Below are 22,391 nucleotides of genomic sequence, written 5' to 3'. Positions count from 1 at the left end.
AATTATGTAAAATAAACCAGTCCATCCTATTGAACCCTACCTTATCAGAGTTGGAATCGTTTTACACTACCCTTTGATTCCCTCTTACTGTAAGTTTCTGGCAGTGATTCTGAGAGAAGATTTTTCTGTTCCTAAATGCACCTTGGGTTCATTATCCATCATTCTTTTCAGTACCTCCCAGCACATCACTTTGACGTAAGCATCATACAGAATGCTTTCTACATGGCTCTTAAGATAGATGCTTCCTGACGCCGCTAACGAATTGATAGCAAGTTAGCTCATGGGTTCTGGCTGCAAGGGAGTGTAAGGGCCAAATGCTGATATAATTGTGAACTTTTTCTGCCAAGGAGCCTATGGTCATGGAGGGCTAATTAGGGAAATGTTTTTCTCTTCTGGTTTACCCTTATCCCCAGAAGAGATGTGATTGACAGACTGTTCCATGACTCAGGCTTCTGCTCTCCATCCTTGCTTGACTGCACAGGTGGAATTGTGCAAATACTCCTGAGCATAAGGCTGTTTCCCTCTCTTCCTAGGAATGACATTGGTCAAGTTGTTCTCTTGGTTGCGTGCAGTTTGCGTTAACACTATTAGACTGAACAATGTTTACAAGGGGTGGAGCTAGTGGTCTCAGGGGCTAAGGACTTCCCTCTGGCTGTTGGGCTTGGCTCTCGGGGAAGTGAGGATTCTTGCTTGGTTAAGACTGTAATTGCACTGGTAATTGTCAAACTCTGGCCAATGTGGCATATATTGGAAGTATGCAAAAAATCTTGCTGATTCAGAAAACCTTGCTGATTGACCTAGTGTCTCCTCTGGGGCCTCACGGTTCCCCTTTACCCTCTGTGGGAGAGCTTTGATCCTTTAAAGGAGAAAGTTTCCTTTGGTGTGGGAGTTAAATATATGTAGGTTGGAGAGGTGTGGTGTTTTCTTAATTTTCCTCTGATCATTAAGATACTGCATTGAGAGAATGTTGGTGGGATTGGCACTTTTTCTGGTAGCTAAGATTGCTGGACTCAGCACGGGGTAGTTAGAGAGCTCCCTTACTCCCTTTGCTGCCTTGAACAGTCATCCAGTTCGGCGATCACTGACCAGGTGCCAGGTATCTTCAGGTGTCATTTTACCTGACTGCCATCTGCCACTCCATAACATCCTTTGAGATGATTAGGCCAGAACTCAAAGAAATGTGCACCACAGTGTTAATATTGTACTTGCTCAAGTATCTGCTCCTTGTTAAGAGCAGGTATTTCATTCATGTGTTGTTGGTGAATGTAGACTAAGTAGTAAAAATCATGAGAAAATAAAGCTTTGGAATATGTACCAATTAAGTGTTGTTCACGAAATACTTGGGGCTATGGTAGCATCATTGGAATATTGCATAGCCAACTGAAGTGACTATTTTGTAGATGATACCATTTAATTGTATATATAGGGTCTTATATGTTTCTTAATAAATTACTCACATTACTTTATAGTCACAGCTCCTATTAGAAGTTTTAATGAAGACTCTCCATGACCTTAGGCTTCGAATTACTTGTTTTGGAAAAGGTCATCTTGTTCCTTTATAAACTGTAAATTCATATATTATTTAGCTTTAATATGCAAATACAATATCCTTGAGTTCATCCTATTAATTTAGAAACTCCCAGGAGGTAAGATGGGTGGTTGGGGCACATTCTTTGTTTATTTTCATTAGCATTAGGTCCTTATTCTTTATAGGCGGATTTAATTCTTGAAAATATTCAAAAGTAATTCAGAATCAAGGTGTTGGAGATGGAGAGAAAGGAGGAAGAGAGAGGAAACAATTTAGCATTTGTTGAGTGTTGACAATTTGTAGAGCATTTTGTCAAGCACTTAATATATATCATCATTCATTTTGATCCTCTTAATTACCTTGCAAAGATTTGATTCTTTTTTTTTTTTTTTTTTGAGACAGAATCTTGCTCTGTCACCCAGGCTGGAGTGCAGTGGCATAATCTCGGCTCACTGCAACTTCCGCTTCCTGGGTTCAAGTGAGTCTCCTGTTTCAGCCTCCTGAGGAACTGGGATTACAGGTGTGTGCCACCATACCCAGCTATTTTTTTTCTGTTTTTAGTAGAGAGAGAGTTTCAGCATGTTGACCAGGCTGGTCTTGAACTCCTGACCTCAAGTGATCCACCCGTCTCGGCCTCCCAAAGTGCTGGGATTACAGGCATAAGCCACATGCCCGGCTGATTTTATTATTTTTTAAAAAACGTAAAAGAACTCATTTAGGTTTGTACAGAATGGCAAAGTCAGGATTCAGACATAGATTTCTCTCACTCCATTATTCATTTTTTACACTACACAATGCATACAATAGCTTTTGGTTAACAAAGGCAAGGTGTGACTATAAAATCGTGAGGTTAAAGCATTTCAATTTTTTGATATTTTACCGTTTCTGAAGAGTAGAGAGGTTTTTTTGTGTAAATAAAAAAAAAGCTGTGGAAACATCTGTAGGAAATATCACGATTTAATGTTTAACTAGATTTTCAAGGTAAATTTAAATTTACATTTATTTAGCTAAATGTTATATTAAAGTTATTTGTCATAACATACCTCAAATATTTATTTATAGTTCGTATTTAATACAGAACAAATCCAGTCTTCGTGTTAACATCAGGTCTCAGCAGAGTTCTGAAATGAAACATTATGAAGAAAGGTAGTTTAGATTTGTTGAATCTGAGCTTTAGGGATTTCAGGTGTATGGTTTTTTTTTAAATTTTCCTTGTTCAGAATATTAACATTTCCATTAGTTTTTTGATGAATATGAGTTTTAAGATTCCTAATAAGGGTTTTAAATGAACACACACAAAATACATATCAAACCACTGATCCCGACTGTTCCCTTTAGTCACTGTGACATTGTTACCTTTAGTTGCATGCATTTGGAAATGTCAACCTTCAGAGAAGGGGGAGTTACCTGGAGTAAGGCCTCATGGATGTCATGGCAGTCCTCCATGTTCACCAACCACCAAGAAAATTCTTCTTCGGTCCACAATTCCAGCTTCGTTCTTTGGTGGACTTGGAGCCAGAAAGTTTCTTTTTGGCCCTGTTTTGTAGAAACCGTGCATTTACCACGGAGAAGCTTTAGAGTTTGGATGGAGCTGAAGCATTGGTGGGAATTCCCTAGTGCACCCAGGAGCAGAAGGCAAGCCCAAGCCTCGAGTGGTAGCCAATTATATTTTGCGATTGTGTATGTACTTAAAACATCAGAGATGGCACAGCACATGAACATAATGATCGATGTGTAGGTGCATACTGAGTATTCTAAGTAGCAGACGCCAAAATACTGTATAATCCCAGAACTGCCTAAACTGCAGGTTTGCTAGTTCTCTGTCATACAGACCAGTAGGTAGCCTTTGCACACATTTGTGTTTTCTCTTCCACAGTAAGAGAGTGCCGTGGCTGGCAGGCACAGGTAGTTACCTCGTGCACTTTATCGTTTTGTCTTTTTCTCTTCTTCATCTTTAGGGATGCTGCTGACTGTATCTGTCCCAAACTTGTTGTTGCATTAGAATCAGATCTGTGTATGTTTGAGGAGGTTTTATTTTAAAGACTTCATTTTTACGCAGCTCTAGGAAGGGTCAAATATGACAAAAACAAAAACAAAAAGCAAAAGAAACAAAACCCTCCCTAGGTGTTTGCTTTTGCAACATTAAAAAAAATGCTTTGGTGCTAAAAAGTGTTTAATGATGCATGTTCACCATTAAAAAGCGCCACTGAATTCACAGCATTTCACTGCTAAGGGGCTGCATGTACTTTTTCTTTGGAAATCTGAAGAATTTTCCAGAAAACAAGCATCCATTACTCTTATTTCAACAGTTACTCCACGAACTCTATGCTGCAAAAACAAAGTGTGCAAGGGGGAATACTTTTCTATGGAATACTCAGTGCTTTTCATATTTATTTTAGCAAGAATAATCAGATGCTAAAAATAATTTCAGAGAGAGGTACAAAAAATATTTCAGATAATCTTTTCTTATATCTTCCCCAAAAAGCTTACACCCATGTAAGGTATTTTTAACATTGGGGTTTTGAAGGTGTTATCTTTTCTGGTATCCTATCATTACATGTTAAAATTGAAGGAGAAAATATTATTGAAAACTAAAGTAATTGCAGGAACACATTAAACCAAAGGGGTGAATAAAAGAGGTTTAAAGTTTCCATCTAGAAATGAAAAATAAGAATCATTGGCAAGACTAGTACCAATTACTGGCAATTGGTAATTGATCATTGGTAAGAGTAGTACCAAATAATGGGCATTTTTCTTAAAATACATACCTCTACCCCAAACCCCAAATGTTAATTTAGAATCATGAAACAGGCAGGTCAGGCTCTGACCCTTTTGTTTAAGGAAATGTAATACTGTGTCAACTAAACTGGCATTAGATTCTTAGTGGAGCGTGTGTTCTCTGTGTGTGTGTGTGTGTTTTGTGTAGAAGTGTGTTTGTGATGAAAGGCTGTTTTGCATTGTTGCATAAAGAAGTTTGATTTTGTGATTTTTAAAATGATATTTATTTGGAGACTTCTTAGGGTAATTTAAAAGATGTATAATTTCCATATGTTTAATGAAATCTATTGTCGATGTACTAATAAATCTTGGTTTACAGCATCTTGAATACTTGATTATTGAAAATTAAGAAAAAAGTTAAAAATGAATAAAGTGTGTTGGACTGAAACGAAATTGTTTCTAGAACTTTGTTGTTTGAAGAGATGAAGCATTGAGATTGATGCAATTGTCCACCCCGCCTACAAAATTAACTCCGTACCTAACTGTTAACTCTACCTTGAAGCAGAATGTTCTATGTGTAAAGTTGTAGGAGTATAGTTTTAAGAGCCATAGCATATTTTTTTAAATTGAGTCTCCAAAGGTAATAATTTTAAGTAATTCATCACTTATGTATTCAAAACAGACTTTCGGAACACAGAGCTATGTACCTTGAATGTGATTTGTTAAATAATACTTAAATAACATATTAACCCTCAAATCTCAATGGCTTCATAACACATGGGTTTGTTTCTCATTCACTTACATATCTATTAAGGCTCTGTTCCACACAGTCTTTCAGGGATCCAGGCTGACAGAGGCTCCACCATCTTGAAGTGACACCATCTGGAACTTCCAGGGTTAATCTTGGTTGCTGGGGCAAGGAAAGGAAATGCCCAGAGAATGGCAAAAGAGCTTTTCTTTTTCTCAGCCTGGAAGTGCCATATGTCTATTCTCCCCTTTCGTTGGCCCTAACTAGTCTCATGGCTCTGCCTAACAGCCTGAGATCCTGAAAATACAGAGGAGTAAATGGTAATTCAGTGGGTATAATTCTTTGCCACATGATTGACTTTGATAGGTTAAGAATAATTTCCAAAGAAGTCCAACTCCTTATTCCAAAAACTGGAATAATTTCCAAAGGTGTGAATATCAAAACTTGGTCAACAAAGCACTGAAAACTCCCTTCCTCCTATCTCCTAGTTTGCTACTGAATAGCAAACTAATCATTCATTGCTAAAGTGGCCCAGAAGCCACTGCTCTGAGACAAGAGTAAGAAACCTGCACACATACTCCTGAACTTAAAAGTTAAGTTAAAAAGAAGAAGAACTTGAGCTCAGACCCACTTAGGGAGAAAAAACCCCCTGGATCTGGAGGCCTCTCCTGACTAGCAGTGGAGTTTTCTAAACACAGTGGCATCTAAAACTTTGGGGTGAGAGGTGGAAGGAGGTAAGGGAGTCATAACTCACGGAATGAAGCATAAGGTGGGTGTATTTAGAATCCTGCCTTGACCACTTTGTAGGTGGGAAGCAGCGTAACTGATTTCCACTTTTCATTCCCTCATCCCACTGCTCACCTAAAGGGCAGCAGTGGTCTAAGCTACATGAGTTATTGGGGGAGGGGATATAGGTGTTAGTGCTGACTTCCCCCCATGGCTTTCTGCATTCACCAAGGCAGCCTTTTAGGCAAAGAGCAAGTAGTAACCCCTGCCTGAATCTACAATCTTCTGCTCAATTATGTGTGCGTAAGTTAGGCAAAAGGATTTCTGCTAAATTTCTTAAATTTCCCACACTTTCAGCATATAGGTAGATCTGTGTTCGGTATTGGGCTTTTTAAACAGGCACATTAGAAAACGTTTCTTTTTAAGAAATGAGGAGAGGGAAAGGTTTTGAACATGGTCACTTGTCTTCCTTGCTTTAGCACCAGACTTGGTACACAATCTTGGTGTTTTAAGAGCAGTTAAAAAGCATACAGTGCCACTCTTCTTTGCAAAATTGCCAGCTAGGCAGAGATGGCCTCTGTTGCTTTAATGTATGGGAGCTAAAAAACATTTTTAATTGCACAAAGACTTTGGAAAGCAGGGAGATCGATATTCAGTGCTCACTTTCGAATTGAAACGTCAAAGTTTGAGGCAGTTCCAATTTAAAATACAAACATAAATCAGAAGTAAGCAAAAACTGTTCTTTCGCCTGCTGGAATGGCTAAGATCCTAAGCACTGAAGAAAGGGTAAGCCTGCCATCGTGGATCAAGTTGTTCTAGCTGTGTTCTTGTCAACATGGTAGCGCTGCTGCTTTAGAAATCAAAGTAGCCGCTTTGCAGGGGTAGGTCCTGGAGCCAAAGCAAAGATGTCTTTAGTTGAACTAGACTGCCACCTAGTGGTCATTTTGGAAAACACACGCTAATCTCCTGTCTTCTGGTTCCTGGGCTTGACGGGGTGATGCTCTTAGTGATGGGGAAACAGATGATGGGGGCAGGGTCGGTCCATGACCCCTCTCCTGCTGAAACTTACTAGAGGTTGGGTTGGTTCCTCTCCAGTTCTGAGTCATCCGCCCTGTTGGGGCTGGAAAGTGGGGAAACGTCGGGGAGGGAATGGGGAGGTCGGTGGTGGATGCAGATTCAGGACCTGAGTCTCGGAAGAAGGCCCACTGATGTGAGGACATTTAGAAAGAAAGCAATACCTTCGCCAGCTGAAGAGGGAGGTAGTGCGGATTCCTTTGTCCCCATCTTTCTGTAGTGCTTCCCCCAACATGAGGGGTCAGGGATTCTGTAGTCTCAACAGAGAAAATTTGATTTTTAAAAGTCATTCTCTCTACTTACTTCACACAGCAGTGGGGTCACTACAAGACCCAAGGTACTGTGCTGGCAACGTGCTCAGTGTCAACAGCACCACTGAGGGAAAGGTGAGTTAACTAGACCACAACCAACGATGGTCACATGAGGGTCAGTTTCTTGGTCAGCAGTGGGGAAGGGGGAGGTGGTAAGTGTGGCCAGTGATTGTTCTTCCATTGGCCGCACACTTGGTACAACATCAGCATTTTCTTACTGGGGGGAGAGTGTCAAGTAGGAGAGATAGTAGTTCCAGGGGTCGGCGAGTCCAGGAAAGTGTACACAAAAGGAAAAGCTAAATTTCGAACTGATATGGGAATTAAAGGATGGACAAGATTTCTCCAGGTTGAGGTGGGGCTAGGGGCAGATATTATAAACAGGAGGGGAGATGAGAAGTGAAAGTTCTGGCCGGGGAAGGCGGCGCTAACCCAGGAGCAGCTGAGAGACAGGTGAGGCCGGGCGGGAGCCGCAGCAGGAGCGGGAGTGGGAGCAGGAGCGGGAGTGGGAGGCTGGGGCTTCTTGTGGCTTAGAGTCCAGAACACGGGGGCCATTGGGAAGCACTGAAGGCTTCTGAGAGGAGGCTGAGATCTGAGCCAAGGCGGTGGAAGACTCCCCAGGCACTGAGTGTGGGAATGTGCCGGGAGCTGGGAGAGGCAGGAGGTGGGAAAGGGGCTTGGGGACTATCGCAGCTTTCACAGCAGCTTCTATGAACCCTGGGGGCGTAAAAGCCCCAGCGGGTAGGGCATAGTCAGGTATTAATTGCCCTAATGATTACTTACTTTAATTATCAACTGAAGATCTTGGTTTTCTGTTAAATACATTTCAGAAATATCAGGCAGAATTGGACTGATTTGGGGAATGGAGGGTTTTAAAAGAGCTCTGAAAAATAAGTATTTAAAATACTTTTTAAAAAAAGCCAACATATTGAGATATATTTGGCAAAGGGATGGAATATAAAGTATTCCTTCCTTGTCTCTGAAGCAAAGAACTGCACATGCTGCCGATCACAGGTTTGTTTGGTTATTTTTTAAAGGCAGGGAGGGTCTCAGAAATCATCTCATTTGGGTAGGGACCATTGGTTTTCGTCTCGCACGCCAATGCTTATTCAACAGCAGAGCTGGCTGGAGAAGTAGTTGGCTGTGTTGAGAAGGCCTGTAAGGCCACAAATGCTCTAGCTTAGTGGATGAGCATCCCATTGGATTAGCAATGTCTTCCTGGGGATATTTTGGGAAAAGAAGTCACACATGCTATGTATTTGCCATCCTTGACCCAAATGTCTTATTTTGCAGTCGAGAAAGCTGTTTTAGAGAGGTTTGTGTGACTTTTCCAAGCTAACAGAAACAGTAAAAAGTAACATTTGAAGTTAACTTGGGTCTTGCTGAGTTTCATGTTCACAGTTCTTTCCACTAGTCCTTGCAGATGGGGCCCCACGATGCCCTCTTTTCCCCGTTCTGGTAAGTGTGTGTGTGTGTGGGGGGGGGGGATAGGGGGCGGGTGCATGCTTGTGTGCCTCACACACACTGGTATATATGCATATGAGTTTAAATGGAGAAAATGGAGAGGCCTGGCCTCTGAGAGATCTCTTCCTCTTTTACGTCTAGGGAAGTCACTCGGCTCTTCTGAGCCTCAGCTTCCTTGCAGATCAAATGAGGCTAGGTGGGCAGCCAATCTCTAAGGGCCTTTCAAGATCCGATAAACAGCTCTGGGAGACACGCAGTCTCTCTCATGTTCTTGCCACGTGGTAGGTACTCCATACGCAGCTTTTGAATGGAAAATGAATTTTTCTCCAGGATGGTAATATTTGACTCAGGTACATTTTACAGAAGGGAACAAGGAGCAAGGCACCAAGACGCACCTTTGGACCACAATGCTATTATCTTAGGCTCTGTTCTCTTGATGAAAACTTGGTTTCCTTTATTATCCAAGGGTTGGATTGGTAGGTCCCCAACCCTGTGCTTTCTTTTTTTTTCTTCTTCTTTTTTTGTAACCTTCTGATCTCTGGACATTTCACAGATTTTTAGCCCCTCAACCTGAAGGCTAAATTTCTTCAGGAGATTTGGAACAGATAGAAGGAAGCATATGGAATTTGTGTATCAGAAAACTTGAGATCTTGAAAGGTGTTTAAGTATCCACCCAAGTTCATGGATCCTGAAGAACCCACACGGCCTTCGGTGAGTCTGTTCCCTTGGTTTTGAAAAATTCCATTTTACTGCCCAGAATCATTTTTGGTTCTGCCTGGACCTAATTTGCAGGGCCCCTGTGGAAAATGAAAATGTAGGGCCTCTTGTTAAAAAATTATTAAGAATTTCAAGGTGGTGACATCAGAGCATTAAACCAAGTGCTGGGCCTTTGTGACCATCTAGGTTGACTGCCGGGAAAGCTACCTCAGTGCTGCCTCTGCTGCCTCCCCCAAGACAGCAATGAAGTAAATTCATGGTGAAGTCATTAATCTGAGAATGTTCTGTAATACACTGACTTCAGCTCAGTTTTATAAGTTTGGCTAATATTCAATCATATAAATAGAGATCAGGACTCAATTTTACTTGCAAGGAATGGGTGTACCACAAAAACTTGGTTAAGTTCATTTCTCTGAAACAGAAAAAGCTTAAACACCTTTTATTTGAAGAAATATTGCTTCTAGACTTTCCTGAAGCCAGAATTGTTCTATAAAAGTATCATGGAATATTATACATGATTAAAAAACACAGTATGCTTCCTAATAACTTGAAATCTTTTTACAAATCACATCATTCATGATCATAAATATGTTCTGTCATCCCACCGATGATACACACATCAGGTAAGCAGCTAATTTGAACATATGTACAGAGTCTATGATAAAGATTTAAAGTTACCAAAAAGATTCAACTATAACATATTAAATTTTTTTTCAGAGTTTACCATAAACACTTAAAGAAAACAAAATTTATCTAAGCACTTGAATTATCTAAAAATAAGAAGAAAACCTGTCTTAGGGTAAGCAAAAACACATCTTCTTGGAAAAGTGAATAGGAATAGGAGGGCACTGATGACTCAGTGAGGTAATCCTGTAGCTGGTATTTAAAAATCTAATACACAACAAGAATATTTTCAAGAATACAGATTTTCGAAAGCAATTTTGAACTATGTCTTTAAACGATATCAGAACTTGGTGAAGGCCTTACAAATAATCATAGAACACAAGGTTAAGAAATTAACTTCCCTTGTGGTATGTTGAAATTGTAGCACATTCATGATTTTATTTTATTGAGAAGTTCCTGGTGTAAATTCAAAACGAACCATATTTTGTCAACATTTAAGCTTCTTAGCCGTGCCAAGAAAACCAAATAAAGATGAAAATAAAAGGTCTTTAGATCTTTTTTTCCTGTCAAGAAAATAACCCAAAATATAGCAATCTTAAAGGTATGATGTATGATGAACGCTTTGAGGCTAGGCACAGAGAGAGCAGGCAATCTTCATTTTGTTTACTTATTTATTTATTTTCACCACCAACATTATTAGCCATGCCTTTCTGCTAATCGATTTTAGCAAGTCGAGGTAAAACACATGCAACATTTTCTGGCAAAAGTTTAATGTCAAACAACATGTGATCCATACTGTGTGTCATCCTTGGGGGTTTATTTGACTTTGTCACAATGACAGCCAATAGTGAGACTGAGAAGCCTGTACAAATAAAAAATAAGACTAATCAAATAGACATGGCATTTTAATCTCAAAGTGCAAAATCATCGAACTGAAAATGATGGCATTGAAAAATTCCAGTGGTTAAAAATGAATAAAAACTTCATTACGCAGGCAGTGGAAGTGTGTTGAAAGATTTACCAGGGGTGTCAAGTTTTAGACACTCAGAAAGGCACCATTCTAGCCATCTTGACTGGATAACATGTATATACTTATGTCCCTACGATATTCAAAAGATAATACTGTTTCAGTATAAAACAAACAAACAAGTAAGAAATCAAAACCAAACCAACCAAAATATCCCCAGCCTTTCTTTCTACTCTTGGCAGATAGTAAATGATAACGATGAGTCTCCGTGTGCACACTGCTCGCTCACATGCTCACCAGCTTCTCCTGCACAAAGGTACTCAGGGTAGCTTGGAATGTTGGTGGCTAGGATTACCTTTATTAGTTTACAAATAAAAAAGTTAAAAAGAAATACTGTGTTTAGGGTAAGAAAACAATTTCATCTAATCAGAGGAGAGTGAAGAGGAGGCGCTGCCTTCTAGGTGCTGTGACTTCTCCTTTTCGTGATTCTTCTCCACCTTGGTCAACATCTTCCCCATTGTGCTGGAATTACTTGGGTGTTCTGCAGTGGCCATGGTGAACATTTGATGAACTGAAATTCCATCAGAATGCACGGGAAGATACAGCTGATCTTCAAAAACGTCCTCTCCAGGACCACCATCCTGGGGAAGTTCTTTCGGGTGCCTGCGAATGGGCTGCAGCCTGGGGCTGGGCCTCAGCTCAAGCTCTGTCATGCCATCGCCACTGAAATCGGTTTCCAGATGATTGGTCCCTTCATGTCCCATCCATTTTTCAGTTTTTCTCCAGTGTTCAGAATTCAAACGATTAACTTCTGGAATGTCGTTGTTCCATTCAGGTTTACTCTCTGGACTTAATGTTGGTCGGTTCAAATGCAGGGTTCGAAGGTCGGCTGGCAAGGTCAAATGAGGTGTTTTCCCAACCGTATGCCTTGGGTCTTCATCTGAGTCAGCAGAGGCCATCTCCACTGACACAGAGCGCTCGGCAGAGACACCCAGGAACCCATCACTTTGAGCAGTCTGAGTCTTATTTGTTTTATTTTGCTCATAGTGACTCTTCAGCAGTGCAAATACTCTATCTACATCCTTCAAGTAATTAGTCCAGTCCACCAGACTAAGTCTGTAGTTTTGCCTGTACTCATAGATGTTTTCTTTCACACTGTGTTGCTCTTCTAGGCCTTGCCAGTTGATGTCTGCAGTGAGACGAGGCTGATTAACCTTCCCATCCATCCCATAACTGTCCTCTGTGAAAAGAGAGAAGAAAGTGAATCATTAGTGCAGAAAAGATTTTCTACTTATCTGGACAAGCAACTTACATTGTTTTTCCAGAGTTAATCAATGAAAAATATGACACTCAAAAGCATTTTCCCCTAGTCATTTGTTATCACAGAGTGGCCTTAGGTTACAAGTGATTAAACAACAGAAAATTGGGGGGGTGGGGGTGGGGAAGATCACATCCGTGAAAACATCTATGACTAAACATGGTGCTGAAAATGGCACTGTCCTTTCAGCCGGGGGATTTGGGCTTCACTCCTGGCCCCACTCAAATCAACTTTGCAACAAGAAGAGCATGTGAGTGAGTCCCTCTGAGTCTTGCTCCCTCATCTGTCAAGTGTAGAAATAATTGTATGATAAAATCATCACTACTTATAAGGTTGCTGGGTGAATGACAAATTTGAAAGTATTTGAATGTAATAGGCAATGCTTAGTATGATATTTTTATTTTATATTCCCTGACACTCAGTATGAATGCAAATCTGAATGCAATTGCAGAGTTCTTCAAATCAAATGCCCGGATTTATTTCTTTGCTTGTTGTTTTTGCCCTGAAAGTTCTATGTCCTAGATAAATGTGTGCCTCAGATAACTGAATGGCTTTCTCATATGCAAAGAAGGCACCAGCTTTCTCTCTCTCAGATCTTTCTGCATCTCCAGGATGACTGTAGCCCTGCAGAAAACAACACTTGTTCTCTAGTTGTGCCTAAGTACCATTTGGAAAGAGGTGGCCTAGATGAGTGCAATGACCACCCATAAAGCCACACAGACCAGTCAGAAGAATAAGCAAAACTACACCAAACCCACAACCTCGGTGTAGCTAGAAGATAGAGAATCCTACAATCTTCAGATCACCTGTAAGTAAAAAATGTTAACACCAAATCCCAGCAGAGCTGAATGTCACGCTGTGGCCACAAGCCCTGGGAAAACAGTATGGAAGAGAGAAGAGGGAAGTGTCAATGGAGTCAAAGATTGATTGGAGGCCTTAGTGGAAAGAATGTCAAATCTTTTGCATAAAATATTGTAAAGATTCCTGGTGAGTCACAGCACTGACAATGAGAATGGGACCCCTAAGTCCCAGCCTTGTGCCTGTGCACGATTCAAGGTGGCAGTCTGGAAGGCATTGCTTCAGGCAGAAAAGGATACAAAGAAAGAGAGAAGGGAGAAACGCCCTTTGGAAACTGGGTGGTAAAACAAGGAGGAAGCAAAAGGTGGGAAATTTCAGGTCCTGCAAGAAAAAAAGAGATACGAAAAGTTGGAAGACACACAACCTCTCTCACTTTCACTCCCAAATAATAATAAAATAATAATAAAATAAAAAGGTAAAGAATTCTGAATTCTTTTAAACTACAGTTTAAAAGAATTCTGTTAAACTAGGAGGCTTGTAAATACTATAAATCCATGAAATAAAAGCAACCTAAATCTATATCAAATTACTATAAAATAAAGAACAATGAGATACCATCTCATGCCAGTCAGAATGGTGATTATTAAAAAGTCAAGAAACAACAGATGCTGGCAAGGTTGTGGAGAAATAGGAAAGCTTTCACGCCGTTGGTGGGAGTGTAAATTAGTTCAACCACTATGGAAGACAGTGTGGTGATTCCTCAAAGATTTGGAACCAGAAATACCATTTGACCCAGCAATCCCATTACTGGGTGTACACTCAAAGGAATATAAATCATTCTGTTATAAAGACACATGCACACATATGTTCACTGCAGCACTGTTCACAATAGCAAAGACATGGAATCAACCCAAATGCCCATCAATGATAGACTGGATAAAGAAAATGTGGTACATATACACGTTGGAATACTATGCAGCCATAAAAAGGAATGCAATCATTTCCTTTGCAGGGACATGGATGAAGCTGGAAGCCATTATCTTCAGCAAACTAACACAAGAACAAAAAACCAAACACTGCATGTTCTCACTTATACGTGGGAGCTGACCATTGAGAACACATGGACACATGAAGGGGAACTATATAACACTGGGGCCTGTTGTGGGCTTGTCGGGAGAAAGAGAGCATCAGGGAAAATAGCTAATGCATGCTGGGCTTAATACCTAGGTGATGGGTTGATAGGTGCAGCAAACCACCACGGTACACATTTACCTATGTAACATCCTGTACATGTATCCCAGAACTTAAAAAAATAAAATCAACAACAACAACAACAAAAATAAAGTGGAAAACAGGAATTTAAAAAACCATCTTGAGAAAATGCCTCTGGCGAAATAAAGCGCAGAAAACCACAACACACCAGTGCTGTGTGAATTAAATGTTCTAAATCAAGCATCTGAGGACGGAAAAGCATCTGAAATCAGAAATTAAAACATGAACCTAGCATCTCATGTCCAGTCCAGCTCTCCTTCAAGTATCAAGGCTATGGAGGAACAGTTTGAAACACATAAGAACGCAGGGGGTACTGTGCACATCAGCTCTTCTTCAGCAATCTTCCAGAGGATGTGACTCGTTCGTCCAAGAAATCACTAGGGAAACTGAAGCAAAAATATAGAGGGTGCACATGTAATAGATTTATCAGATCTAGGATAAAAATAAAGGTAAAAGAAGAGTGAAAAAATAATATATGCATTTTATAGGACACGCTAGAAATAATGCAACTAAAAATGTGAGAGGGAGCACAGACCAAAGAGAATAAACTCATTGAGTATGATTCAGGTAATAGTTGGGAGTGAAAGAAGGCCACTAAAAACTGAATAATGAGATAATGAAAGGTTAAATAAGATAACAGGAATTCAGTCCAGGCACGGTGCCTCATTCCTCTAATCCCAGTACTTTGGGGAGGCCGAGGCGGGTGAATCACTTGAGGTCAGGAGTTCGAGACCAGCCTCGCCAACATGGTGAAACCCCGTCTCTATTAAAAATACCAACCAACCAACAAATAAATAAATAAATAAATAAATAAAAGAAAAAATACAAAACGCGGATTAAGGGCATTAACAATGTATAAGTACAAAGATAATTACCAAAATGCAAACCTTACTAAGTTCTGAAGGAAAAAGAAAAGAGCAACTATCTTGATAAAGAAGAAATTATAGAAGATGCAACAAGAAATATATAGAAACACAATAGGTGATATCAGTCCGAGGCAGATCAAATACAGCAAGAATAAATAAGAATATGTATTGGAATATTACTGGAACCATCAAGTGGAGCTTTTGGTGTGCTCCCTTGTGGTAGCCACTGGGGCTCATAAAATGAGCGGGCATGGGGGGTGGTGTTGCAAGCCATGTAGAGACGGGCTAAGCCTAGACCTATTCCTCTTGCACTCTCAGACATATAATGCCAAAAAGAGAGCCAGGGACTGCAGATGTCTATGGGCCAGATTCCCCTGGGGTAGGCACCCCGCACATAGCTGGTAAGTGGATTACATGGGAGCAACCAATGCCAGTAGCCCTGAGGGGCTAGACCAGGGTCCTAACAGAAGTAGACATTTACCCCAGGCTGGGTTTTGAAGACCCAGTGGTAGACGCAAATGCTTAAAATATTATTACAGGATAGGAACAGAAAACATTGTACTAATTTGGACCACCAAGTTATATTTCTTCAGATCAAAGGACACATTTTATAGCCCACCATATCCAAAAGTGAGCAAAGATAGTTCACATCAAATGGACGTATAATGGTGCACATTATCCTTAGAGTAACAATTGTATAAGAATAGGAAGGAATGGGCAGTTACAACATTTGCTGTCTAAAATGGGGAGAGACAAAAGCATTAAAGGCTGGCTTACATGCCTTCACACCCAACATGCGAGGGCTAAGGGAGGGTCCCCCACTGGACAGATTTCTCTGCTTTGCAGGGGGATAAGAGGAGAGGGGCAAGAGAGGATGCTGGTGTGATGATGCAAGTCTTCTGCACAGCACCTCAACTTTCTTTTTTTATTCCTCATGCAGAGATGCAACTGCTGGTGTTGGAAGCAGGGATGCTTCGTAAGCAAAAAACCCAAATTATACTTTAAAATGATGTCAGAATTCCTAAGGGCCTGATGGGGCAGGTCATGCCTTCATCCCAACTGGCAAAATTGGGGTTAACAGTGAATGCAGGTATATTGCCTGGTGGTTAAAAACAGCTCATTAGTTCTGTACCTATGTAAACTTACTCTATTTGAATGGAAGCAGACTGAGCAAGAGGTACTTGCTAGACTATTACTGGTAGTCTAATGATAATACTAGACTAGTATTACTGCCTGAAGTCTAGAGCGGCACAATGGATGAATCTAATGTCTCTTCCAAAGGTGGAAAAGTTTGGTCATAAATGGAGAGATGGAGGAACAGTAACTGAGGCTGAAGGAGTGAATAATTGGGTTATGTCATGAGTCATGAGGGAAATCCAGTATTACATTAACGGCTCAAAAAAGGCTCAGAACAGGAGATGACATTGTCTCTTAGCTCCATTACACCAGACTCCTAAAAGGGTGAGGTCATATATTGCTAAGCCACTCCTGGCAAGATTCAACAGAAGCTGGCAAACCTGAGTGGCCTTGCCCTCGGAGGTATTTTCATATGACAGAATGATGGACTGGACTAATTTCTGATGGCTGAATGGAATTCTAGGAATGTGCCAGTATATTTTGGCTTTTATAATCTTCTCACTAAGGGATTCATGGCCAGGGGACTAGGGCATAATAAGAAAGATATATTTGATGTACCCCCAGTTCACAGAGATCCTAATGCCAGGGAGATAGGAGTGTCTTTTATGTGCTGAGGAGATGGCTACGGTTCCCTAGACAGCTCTAGGTTGGGAGCTGGGCTGATCATCAGAAAGACCTCCACATGATTAGAGAGCTGGGACTCTCAGTCCCACCTCCCGACCTCTGGGGAGCGGACAGCGACCTGGAGATTGAGTTAACCACCACTGGCCAATGATGCAATCGATCATGCTTATGTAATGGAACCTCGTTAAAAACCTTAAATGATAACAGGGTTCAGAGACATTTCCAGTTGGTGAATGCAACCACATGCTGTGAAGGTAGCACACTTCAAACTCTAGGACAGAAGCTTCTACGTTTGGGACCCTTCTGGACCTTAGCCTATGTTCCTCTTCATCTGGCTATTGATTTGCATTTCTTATAAACTGGTAAATATTTTAAAAATCGTTGAAATATACAGAATTAAAAACACAAGAGATGTGGCTCATGCCTGTAATCCCAGCACTTTGGGAGGCTGAGATGGGAGGATTGCATGAGCCCAGGAGTTTAACAGCAGCCTGGGCACCATAGCAAGAACTCACCTCTAATAAAAATTTAAAAATTAGCTGAGTGTGGTGGCACACGCCTGTAGTCCCAGCTACTCAGAAGGCTGAGGTGGGAGGATCGCTGGAACCCAGGAGGCTGAGGCTGCAGTGAGCCACGATTGCTACTATACTCCAGCCTGGGTGACAGAGGGAAACAAAAGCAAGAGACTACTTTGCAGACCTGAATGAGAACAAATTTGAAAACCTGGATGAAACATAGTTGCACAGGAAAATAGTTTGCCCAAATTGATGCTGTTCAAAGAAAAACCTTAGCTGAATTAAGTTTAACAGAGTTTAATTGAGCAAAGAACGATTTGCAAATCTGGCAGCCTCCCAAGCCAGAGTAGGCTCAGAGACTCCAACGCAGCTGCGTGGTGGAAGAAGATTTATGGACAGAAAAAGAAAAGCGACAGACAGAAAACAAAAATGAGGTACAGAAGCAACCAGATAGGTTACATCTCAGCGTTTGCCTTATTTGAACAGAGTTTGAACAGTTGGCCACCTTTGATGGGCCAAAACTCAGTGATGGGCACAAGAGTAGGCTACAGTCTGTATGCAATTCTATTTAGGTTATAGTTCACGATGTACAGAGAAACCTTTAGGCTGAACTTAAAATATGTGAGGAGGCAGCTTTAGGCTAAACTTGATTTAACAACCCAATATAGATAGAAGGCTTTAATAGAACAGTTTCCATAGAAGAAAAAGAAAGCCCAAAGACCCACTCTGCAAAGATGCATCAGGTCTATATACTTTCACAGGAGAAGTTGACCAAATCTTCAATGAAAAGAGAATCCTGATAAGCTGTTCCAGAGCAGACAACTCAAGAAGACTTCCAAACTCTTTTTACGAAGAAAGGATAACATTGATAGCTGCGATAGGCAGAATAGTGGACTCCACCCAGCAAAGACGTCCACATCCAAATGCCTGGAAACTATGGACAAGTTCCTTTACCTGGCAAAAGGGACTCTGCGAATGTGACTAAGTCATGGATCCTGAGATTGGGGCATGGGAGTATCCTGGAGTATCCAGGTGGGGCCAGTGGGATCTCAAGAGTCCTTATAAAGGGAAAGGGAGGTGGTAGGAAGGAGGGTTAGAGAAGGAGATGTGACCCCAGAAAACAGATGAAGGTGTGGGTTGGGGGAGAGACTGATTTGAAGATTGGCTACGTTTTTGTATTTGAAGATCGTGGAAGAGACCATGAATGAGGAATGCAGGCAGCCTCCAGAAACTGAAAAAAGCAAGGATATTCTTGCCTTGAACCTCCAGAAGATTTCAGTCTAGTAAGATTCATTTCGAATTTCTGACCTCTAGAAACACGAGAGAACAAATTTGTGTCGTTTTAAAGGAACAGTGGTAATTTATTACAGCAGCAATAAGAAACTAATATAATATCTAAGAGATAATGCCAGTAAAAACAAAAATGAAATCACAGATTGGTATCTTTTAAAAATATGATACAAAAATCTTAAAATATTAGTGAACAGAATTCAATATTATGAAAGCAACACACAATGACCCAGTGGAATTTATTTCAGGAATGAAAGGATTCATTCTTACTAAATCTATTAATATAGTATACAATAATAATTTAACAGATCTAAAGAGAATAATTATCTGATCATCTTCATAGATGCTAAAAAATGCTTTTTGACAAATTCAACATTCATTAAAGATAAAAGCACTAAAAAAAAAGGACTGATGGCTATTTCCTTAGCACAATAAAACTATATATAACTCAGTCCTAAAGCTTGCCTCTTATTTAATAGAGAAACCCTAAAAGCATTTTAATTGAAATCAGGAGCAGGGTAACATTATATTGGAAGTATTAGTTCACTCAGTTAGACGTATCTCTACATATCTGTAGGTACAAAAATAGATGTCAAGGCTGGGCACAGTGGCTCATGCCTATAATCCTAGCACTCTGGAAGGCCGAGGTGGGCGGATCACCTGAGGTCAGGAGTTCAAGACCAGCCTGGCCAACATGGTGAAACCCTGTCTCTACTAAAAATACAAAAATTAGCTGGGCATGGTGGCAGGTGCCTATAATCCCAGCTACTCAGGAGGGGAGGAAGGAGAATTGTTTGAACCCAGGAGATGGAGGTTGCAGTGAGCCAAGATCGTGCCTCTGCACTCCAGCTTGGGAGACAGAGCAAAACTCTATCTCAAAAAATAAAAATAAAAATAATAAAAATAAAAAGGAATAGATGTTGATAGATGCACGTGTGTGTCTTAGCTCTATCCAGCAAAAGGATCTATATGCCAAGACACCTCAGCAGCAATTTTATACACCTCAGACCCAGATTTTGGTGTTCAAATGCCATTCCCCTTTAAAAGGAACTGGGGCCCTTTGGAGAAATGGCTGCTTCCAGATATGGAGTGGCAAAAATGCAAGATGAACCTGGAACAGGCCTTTAGGCCAGAAAGCAATGAGGTGGTCAAAAAATGATGAGGATGCTTCAAAAGTACACAGAACTCAGGTGCAGCGACACCAGTGGCCAAATCTAAGACACTTTAATCATCAAAATAAATAATGATAGCAAGAGAATATCCATGGAATAAACTGAGAATCTGAGTTCATACTGATAGAAATAAATACACAGGAGAGGAGGAAAATCTCTTCTTTTATAGTTTTGAAACAGGGTCTGACTCTGTCACCCAGATTAGAATGTAGTGGTGCTATCTCAGCTCACTGCAACCTCTGCCTTTGAGTAACTGGGACTACAGGTGCTGGGACTATGCCTAGCTAATTTCTTAAATGTTGTATTTTTAGTAGAGATGAGGTTTTGCTATGCCGCTCAGGCCGGTCTTGAACTTCTGAGCTCAAGTACGTATTCCTCCCACGTCAGCCTTCCAAAGTGCTGAGATTACAGGTGTGAGCCTCCGCATCTGGCAGGGAAATCTCTTCTTTACAGTACAATGCTACCTAAGAAATGCAGGAGGAACCAGGCATGGTGGCTCATGCCTGTAATCCAGCACTTTGGGAGATTGAGAGCTGAGAGAATCGCTTGAGCCCAGGAGTTTGAGACTAGCCTGGGCAATAGAGTGAGACTTTGTCTCTGCAAATTTTTTTTTTTTTTAAATTAGCTGAGTGTGGTGGCATGTGCCTGTAATCCCAGTTACTTGGGAGGCTGAGGTGGCAGGATCCCTTGAGCCTGGGAGGTCAAGGCTGCAATGAGCCAAGTGCTCCAGCCTGGGTGACAGAGCAAGACCCTGTCTCACAAAAAAAGAAAAAAAAAAAAAAAAAAAACACAAAAACAAAACAACCACCAAAAAAAAAAAAAAAAACAACAACAACAAAGCAAGAGGAATTACAGAGTGGGAGAAATCATCATTTGCAGCTGTCATGGTAACAACAAATGATTCAGGCAGAAATGAATCATGGAATCATGAATGCCTTAAAAGCAAGTAGATGAATTACCTATTAATTAAAAAAGAAAAAAATTATAGTGGCTTCACCTAGCAAACTCCACCTTTGCCAAGTAATCAAAGGTAATACCACCAAGATGTCATGCAGCTCCTGATAAGATATCCCAGGAGCACAATATGTGGTATTCTTAACAAAAATCCACAGCTTCAGTTCAATCCTGACGAAACGTCAGACAAACCCCAATAGAGGGACATTTTACAAAATAACTGGCATGTACTCTTTAAAATATCATGACTGATAATGAGAAGTTGAGGAACTGTTCCAGATAAAAGGATGCTCGAAAGAGGTGAGTTTCCTGCAATGTGTGATTCTGGATTGGATGTCAGGCCAGAAAAGCAATAAAGGATGAATATGACATTATTGGGACAATTGTTAACATTTGAACATGAAATGTGGATTCGACAATTGCATTGTAACAATGTTAAATTACTTGATTTTGATAAATGCATGACTGTTATATAAGAGAATGCTTTTGTTCTTAGGAAATACCTCCTAAACCATTTATATATAAAGGGGAATGATGTTTGCAAATTACTTGCAAATGATTCAGAATAAAAGGTGTGTGTATACGTGGAGAAAGTGAGTGAAAGAACAAGAAAAAACAATAAAGCAAATGGGGTAACAGTTCTTGAAATTATTCTTGCAACCTTTCTGTAAATGTAAAGTTTTATCAAAATAGAAAGTTACACTTATTTGACATTAGAACTTAAATTTTCCATGTGTCTCCTGGTTTCTGCCTGTCTTCAGCTCAAAAAAGGAAACCTTTTTCTTGGGTCATTTGGAAGCTCTTTGTTCAGAGAGAAAAGGTATAGATAGGATTGTTCTGACAGGTGAATTTTCAGAATAAATGTAGATGATTTCACGTCACAGGTAATTATTCCCCAATCCAGGAAACAGAAAAGCCGTGAATCCACTAAGAGAAATTCAAGAACATACCCAGGTCACAAGCCAAGTCACATTTCTTTCTAGATGACACTTACTTACTTTTAAAAACTTAACCACATAATTACATCATGCTATATTCCACAGATGGGTAACTTAAGAGATGATGCATGCTTGGAATTTTAACTCTACCTGGAGCAGTGTTACAATTAACAGGTGCTGATGATGTCATAAGAAGCAGAAGGGATTGTTTCTGTAGACACAGGCTGACTTCTGCAGCTTCTGTGGTCTCTTCTCTTCCCCTTTGACACATCACCTCTGTACCAGCCACAGAAACAAGTGCAAAGTCCTGAAAGTACCAGGCTTTCTCCTGTTTGTATTTATTTCTAGAATGTACTTCCCTGACTCATTAGCCCAGCCAGATCTCAGCCTTCAAGATTAAGCATCATCCCCTCCACAGAGCCTCTCTGGCCATTCCCCTGGGTTGTGTGAACCCCTCCATTATGGCATCATCTAAACCTGGTTCTGGGTACCTGTACTCAGTCACAAATTGAATTTCACCAGGCCAGGTGTCTACAGTTTCAAGAAGCAAGCAATGGGTCCATCAGAAAATCACAAAGCCTTATATATAGTTTGTTGCTTGTTGCTATCTGGCAGGATATTTTAATTAATATA

General features: G+C 40.5%; 1 protein-coding gene across 23 annotated transcripts in view; it reads right to left on the bottom strand.

Annotated features, from left to right (window-relative positions):
* Window positions 1-9,690: 9,690 nt before the first annotated feature.
* SULF1 (sulfatase 1) overlaps window positions 9,691-22,391 on the bottom strand; it is a 193,404-nt gene continuing 180,703 nt past the window's right edge. For 22 of the 23 annotated variants that reach the window (XR_010577340.1, XR_010577341.1, XR_012416930.1 and 19 more), the window contains one exon: window positions 9,691-12,114. Coding sequence is in view for 18 of the 23 variants with exons in the window: in XM_065519330.1 (XP_065375402.1) it covers window positions 11,297-12,114 (818 nt within the window). In the remaining 5 variants the exon portion in view is untranslated. The remainder of the gene's footprint in view (window positions 12,115-22,391) is intronic. The other variant, XM_074000003.1, reaches the window with a different exon arrangement.

This window comes from Macaca fascicularis, chromosome 8, assembly GCF_037993035.2.
Source record: "Macaca fascicularis isolate 582-1 chromosome 8, T2T-MFA8v1.1".
Lineage (NCBI taxonomy): Eukaryota > Metazoa > Chordata > Mammalia > Primates > Cercopithecidae > Macaca > Macaca fascicularis.
Note: the sequence above shows the minus strand (reverse complement) of the source record. Positions and strands in the feature narration are given on the sequence as shown.